The sequence below is a fragment of the Xenopus tropicalis genome, chromosome 9 (assembly GCF_000004195.4).
Source record: "Xenopus tropicalis strain Nigerian chromosome 9, UCB_Xtro_10.0, whole genome shotgun sequence".
NCBI classification, from domain to species: Eukaryota; Metazoa; Chordata; class Amphibia; order Anura; family Pipidae; genus Xenopus; species Xenopus tropicalis.
In genome coordinates this window covers 25,694,178-25,700,995 of record NC_030685.2, presented here as the reverse complement: position 1 = coordinate 25,700,995, position 6,818 = coordinate 25,694,178, and the positions used below count along the sequence as shown (strand labels likewise).

The 6,818-nt window shown below is 37.1% G+C and overlaps 1 protein-coding gene across 2 annotated transcripts; it reads left to right on the top strand.

Moving 5' to 3' along the window:
• Positions 1-1,931: 1,931 nt before the first annotated feature.
• ocm4.6 (oncomodulin 4 gene 6) lies at positions 1,932-5,867 on the top strand. Of its 2 annotated transcripts, XM_012970159.3 has the most exons (5): positions 1,932-2,039; positions 3,390-3,457; positions 4,242-4,374; positions 4,528-4,637; positions 5,423-5,867. In XM_012970159.3, the coding sequence occupies exons 2-5, from the start codon at positions 3,397-3,399 to the stop codon at positions 5,446-5,448; spliced, it is 330 nt and encodes a 109-aa protein (XP_012825613.1). In that variant the 5' UTR covers positions 1,932-2,039; positions 3,390-3,396; the 3' UTR covers positions 5,449-5,867.
• Positions 5,868-6,818: the final 951 nt, after the last annotated feature.

The following is a 6,818-nucleotide window of genomic DNA, read 5'->3' as shown; positions in this document are numbered from 1 at the left end:
AATGATAATGATAATGAAATCATAAAACAATCTACAGATGTAAAGTATATGGAATAGATCTGCAGGTATGTCAGGGTTAATACTAGTTTTTGCCACCAAAAGCAAGACAAGAATGAAAATGGAGAGGCTCGAAGTCAGGAAGAGGATAGACAGAATTGGGATGTAGAGAGCGAAGTGTCAGTGACAGGCAGAAGCGGGACGGAGAGACAGGTACTGGAGCAGCAACAGGACTGGAGCAAGAACACAACTAGACAGGACTGAAACAGGAACAGGACCAGATAGGACAGGAGCTGAAGCAGGACCAGAGAGGACTAGAGCAGGAACAGAACCAGACAGGATTAAAAAGGAACAGGACCAGGTAGGACAGGAACAGGGCCAGAGAGTACTGGAGCAGGAACAGAACCAGACAGGGCTAAAACAGAAACAGGACCAGACAGGACAGGAACAGGACCAAAGAGTACTGGAGCAGGAACAGAACCAAACAGGGCTAAAACAGAAACAGGACAGGAACAGGACCAGAGAGTACTGGAGCAGGAACAGAACCAGACAGGACTGAAACAGAACCATACAGGACAAGAACAGGACCAGAGAGGGTTAAAACAGAAACAGGACAAATTGTACAACCCCAAGACAAACCAAGAATTTTCATAATTTTATTATAATTTGTAGCAAAGTGGATACCACTACATGGAAAAAGTACAGTCCTGAAATTTCCCCCTGACCTGTTTAGGTAAAGATGGGGACACTAATATAATAAGAACATCTGGTATCTACAGGTAAAGGAAACTATACCCCCAGAATAAATACTGAATTAAAAAATTTCACCAAACGGGAATGTGTAAATCAATAAATATTGCCCTTTTACATTCTTTCCCTTGATCCACCATTTAGTGATGGGCTGTGTGCTCCCTCAGAGATCACCTGACCAGAAATAATGCAGCTCTGACTGTAACAGGGAGTGTGGGAGTAAAAGGCAGAACTCATGTATGTGTGCCTTGGCATAGGATGTGAATCCTATGATCCCAGGGGGTTGGCCCTTAATTCTTAAAATGACAAATTTCTATTTACGATTACCCAATAGCACATACTACTAAAAAGTATATTTTTATAAAAATGGTTTATTTAGATGAAGCAGGGTTTTACATATGAGCTTGTTTATGCAATATATTTATCTTAAACAGCAACTTACAGCAAACATACAGTACGCATTGACGATAAACTTAACATTTTGAGTTGTGCTTGGACAGAGGAGAACCTTAAACTTAATCTAGAGAACAAAGTTTTTGGTTTCAAGCCTCCCAACATAAAATAAATTTGCTGATATATGAAAACCATGTCATGATAGTCAGCCCAGGAGTATCAAGGGCAACAAACCATTAGTGATGAGCAAAGTTTTTCAGCAGTCATGGATTTGCAGCGAAATTCCACCACATTTCAGCAAATGTTTTCCCAAAACAGCGGCAAGAAATTGGTGCGACAAAAAAGTCACTGAGCCAAAAAAGTAAAAAAAATTGACTTTAATGCACTTGGAGTAAGTAAAAAAGTTGTGTGTAAAAAATGTTGCCTTATTGACTTACCTATTGACGATGCGTTTCACAAATTATTTTGCTGTTTTGCTAATTTTCCGGCGCATTAAAACGAACAGATTCGCTCATCACTATTCACCATCAGGCTGAGCCCTGCATCTACTGTTTTAAGCCTCTTAGAAGGCCCAGCCCCCCCAGTTTGGGTTTCTGTGCTATAGAAAGTCTGTATTGTATACAATGCTTGGGGTTTCGTTCATTAGGTTATGGTATAGGATGTTTCAAGAAAACACCATCTGCATTCCTATGGGATATAAATACCTTAGTCATTAGCTTGCAAGTTTTCTTGCTAACCCTCTGAGGAACTGAGCTGTGGACCTGGTCTCTGGATTTCTGTATATGGCTAGGGGCGGTGTTTACACGATATATAATCAGTACCCACCTAAACCACAAGCAGCAGTCCCTGTTTCCAGAGGATTCATCCTATCTCTTTGCTCCAGTTTGCAAACTCTTACGGTGAGTTACTGTACATTAGTGGCATCTGCTTTAACATACCCACTTGCTTTTTGTCACCGCTGCTTCATTGGGTATGCTAGATCTAATGCTAAGACTTAAGCCCTGGGTGACAATAAATTATAGTACTGATTAATATTTTAATCTGTTTAAAATAATATTTCTGCAAACACAGAAACAACCATACCAAATTGCATCAGAATTTCTGATGACATATAAATATTTTATATGGATTTCTATTTGGCCAAGAATTGACCACATATATAATCAGGCAGGTTTAAAAGTCCAGCTTGATGCTGTCTGCTCCAATGGGTCTGCATAGGTACCTTCTGAGTAGATGCTTAACAAAATGTTTTCTATATCTTGGCACTAAATCCTTTTTACCCTTTTTACCCTTGCAGTAAGGGTAATTGCACACAGGACATTCTAATACTCTTAACTAATTAATTAAATTGTCTCGGTTGTCATTGGTAACCTGTTTAAAAGCTGACTTGTTACTTTGTTTTAGCAGACATGATGTAAACTTTGTGACTTTATATTAGGGATGCCCTGAATCCAGGATTTGGTTCGGTATTCGGCCAAGATCCGGCCTTTTTCAGCATGATTTGGATCCGTCCAAATCCATGCCTCTGGCCGAATTAAATCAGAATCTTTAAAATCATATGACTGGTTGTCTAGCTCTTTCTTATCCTAGTTTGCATTTACAAATTAGGATTCAGATTCAATTTGGTATTCAGACGAATTTTTCACAAAGGATTCAGGGTTCGGCCGGATTCTAAAATAGCGGATTTGGTGCATCCCTACTTTATATTGCCCCAAATTGAATCTGGGATTGATAAGAATAAAAGGAAATAGAAAACACAATGAGATTTTCCTTTGTATTATTAACATTGTCTATAAAGTACCCCCCCTTGTAAAACATTAGGATATTAGAAGTCAACTTGGAATTCAACGACATAAGAAATCACCTCGGAGTTCCATGACCTGTATAAAAGCACTAGGCCTTTAGCCTCCTGCTTTTATATGGTGAAGAAACTCCTTGGTGACTTCTAATGTTCTTATATTTATAACATGTGAACAGTATTTCCTATATTTGTATAAATATATATATTTGTGTTCCTTATTTAACATCTTCTGAAATCAACAATGGGTCCCATGTCGCTAGATATAGATATAAGAGCAGTTTACAGAGTTCTTAAGGCGCAGTGTGCCCCTTGCATTTAAAGCTTGTCTGGCAGGCCACAATGTGTATCAATGAGTATCAATGAGTTCTTCTTAACAAGATGAGGAACTGTAACTCCCTGTAATGGTTCCAATATACAAAATTGCTTTAACACTTTGCTTCCTCTCTAGATCAGCCATGGCATTTGGTGGACTCCTGAGTGAGGCTGACATTTCTGCTGCTCTACAGGAATGCCAAGGTAGCATTGCAAAATATGGCTCCATATCCATACCCCCTGCTCCTTTTAATCTTACTTGCAAGTTTCTGCTTTATTTTTTCTAATTACACCAGATATGTAATTCTGTTCATGAGAAGAATTAGTGGATTTTTCTTGCTTCAGACTCAGTAAAGGGTTTTTATTTGATCATTGCTTTATTAAATGAATAGTACTGTTCCCCCATACCAAGAACATCTGCCTTTCCCTGCTAGTCACAGTGCTTGTTTGCCTTTCTTCACAAAGCAATGATAAATCTGTCCTGTGACAGGAAGGCATCCAATTCCCATGAACAATGCAAGGACTGTTTCTCTACAGAACCTGAATATGCTTACAATGGGTCTATAAACTCATTTTGTATGAATTTTGCTGCTAATCTTTTATTAAGATTTATTTATAAAGCACCAACATATTCCGCAGCGCTGTACAATAAGTGGGTTTCATACATTGGACATACAGTGTAACATATAAAGCAATCAATAACCAATAAAAGAGATGAAGAGAGCCTGCCCAAAAGAGCTTACAATCTACAAGACTCATTATTTTATTTTTATAACCCTGCAAGGTAGCTGAAATTCTTGTAACTGGTGAATCCTGAAGGACTGCATTAGGTTTAATTTAATTTATAACATTTTACTGACAGTGGATTAATGAAGTGACATATTAATCAAAGCAAAGCATCAATTCCCCAAAATGTGTTTAATTCTTTGAACTTCTGTCTTCTCCCATTCTGCTTCATGTTTACTACTCTTGTTTTTTCTTTATCCAGCTGCTGACTCCTTCAACTACAAATCCTTCTTTGCCAGGTCTGGCCTGAGCAAAAAGTCCGCAGATGATGTGAAGAACGTCTTTGCCATTCTTGACCAGGACAGGAGCGGCTTCATTGAGGAAGATGAACTGAAGTAAGATTAAATATTTGCAGGCAGTAGGTGGGATGAATCAGCTAGGTTATATTGATGACACTAAACAAGGAGGCTGAAATATTGATATCCAAATATGTATTTTCTAAGTCAGTGGCTTAACTTGGGATTTTCTTTCTTTATCACCAACTAAAGACTGTTCCTCCAGAACTTCAGCGCAAGTGCCAGGGCTTTAACTGATGCTGAGACCAAGGCCTTCCTGGGTGCTGGTGACTCTGATGGTGATGGCAAAATTGGAGTTGAAGGTAACTGCATAAATATATTGCTGGGCCAAAATTAAGGATATTGGGTCACTTTTCATAATAAGAATAAAATCAGTTTATAGATTATAAGGTATGCAGTATTGATGCATTTAAAAACGAAGGGTCCCTATCCCATTGGGCATGATTCTGAGCTTAAATTGGCACTGAAATGAATCAAACATTCTATGTAAATGAAATGGTGTGCTGTTTTAAATCCTGCCTTTATCTAAAGCCGTATAAGGAATTTATGACCTTTATATATACATGAATAAGCTATTTTTTATAAATTATTTCTTTATCTACCACTTGCTTGACATTAAAAAAATAAATGTCCCTGTAATTTGTGTGTTTCAGATATGTATAGGTAAGGCTATTGGCTAGTCAGGTATCTCCCTTCCTTATGGTGCTCAACAGCTCAAAAGCCAGCCATGCACAGCCTTGTATATATTCTCCTAAAAGTCATTTGACTTCAATTAATAATGGGTAATAGAATATGAGCTTTAAAAGAATGTAGGTTTATATTTCAATATTAGAATTCTATCTCTGGAATCCTGCATAAAATCCATTGAAAGGACAGCCCTGGTATTAAGGGGAGGGGCTGTATTTGTAATTCACATGGAACATATAAGCTGATGCCTCAATAAGCAGTTCATAAACTATCAACAATAGTAAAATTATGAATAAAGTATATAATTCTAGATATTTTGAGTAGTATTTAGAATGCTTTGTTCCTGTCTGATTTAAAAACCACAAATGTTTAGTAAGTTCCTTTTCTTTCTTCATTTTAGAATTCCAGTCTTTGGTGAAACAGTAAAACTGTTGCAACTTTTTTTGGCAAGCTTTCTTCAAACATCAAGTTCCATAATTGTGGCTTTTCTTAGTTAAATTGAAACCTAATGTAGTGGAACACAGACACCTGTTTAGACTTTCTCATACTGCGGACAAATGCTGATTTCCTTATCTGCAAGCAATCCAAGGCATTTACCATGCAAAGAGGAAGGTTTTGTTTTTTTCAGTCGGTACTTTCTGAAGCCACCAATTGGTGCCAGCAATTTATCTAAGAGTTGTCTAATTAACCCTGTCTATTTATGAATCATTATTTTTTTATATTGATACGTCATTGACTGTGACTTTTGTAAATCTACAAATGTTTGATTTTCGTTTTGATGTCTTATAGGTTGAGGCAGAAAGCATAAAGTAACTCAATGCTATCAATAAAGAATTTTAAAATCAGTTTGTGTCATGGTTATATTTGGGGGACAGGATCTTTACAGGATTAACACACATTATGCTTCCAAATTGTACAGCTATTGCTTCTTTCTTCTAAAGTTTTTTTTTTTTGGCTTCTTCTCCATTATCATAGCTTTATTGTCTATCCCTTAGAGCAGTGTATGCCAGACATTAGTTCAAGCCCACCTTGGAAGTTCAATTTGTGTCAGGGTTCCCCTACGCTCATAAAGAAGTAGATAACAGATACAGGAAATCATTTAGCCATAATGCCAAGAATATCTAGGACATCAAATACGTTTTCACCCCATATCGTACCCTAACTGACTTTCATGCTGGGTTTTCAGGTATATCTAGGAAAGCAAATAAACTATCTCCCAAACTCTTACCCTAAATGGCAGGCTGAGCTCCCCCCTGAATAAGTATTCAGGCCCCCTCCTGAGAGAGAGCTAATTCTATCAAAAGGAGACAAATACATATATATAACATCCTTTGCTAAACCAGTTTCTATAAGGTCCCCAAAAGACATTTTATTCTGTCTTTTTCCTACTCTCCTTACCTCTGTTATCTGTATCCCATAGTTTCTCCTTTAAATAGGATGTTGTTAAATAGGGATAACATCGAGTAACATCCCAAAGAAGCTAATTCACATTTTATTCTTGAGTCTGATAATGTAACTGTAATAATATTATTGTATTATTACAGAGAAAAAGTCATTTTTAAAAAATGTAATTATTTAATTAAAATTGAGTCTATGGGAGATGGCCTTCCCGTATTTCTAAGCTTTCCAGATAATTGATCTCATACCTATAATTAGTCAGCTTAAACCCTTCAAAATTCCCTAATTCAAATTTTTGGCAAATCTGCTCTTTGGTCCCTTTGTTAGTAATGCATCATAGGTCACATACTTACACTTTGCTCTAGTTCATTCTATGATGTTTATCATTTTGCTTGGCT

Excerpts from the sequence above, each read along its gene's own strand:
- ocm4.6 (XM_012970159.3), top strand. The coding sequence starts at position 3,397 with ATGGCATTTGGTGGACTCCTGAGTGAGGCTGACATTTCTGCTGCTCTA. Across the intron at positions 3,458-4,241 it reads TGCTCTACAGGAATGCCAAG|CTGCTGACTCCTTCAACTAC; the intron begins GTAGCATTGCAA and ends TTCTTTATCCAG. Across the intron at positions 4,638-5,422 it reads TGGCAAAATTGGAGTTGAAG|AATTCCAGTCTTTGGTGAAA; the intron begins GTAACTGCATAA and ends TCTTCATTTTAG.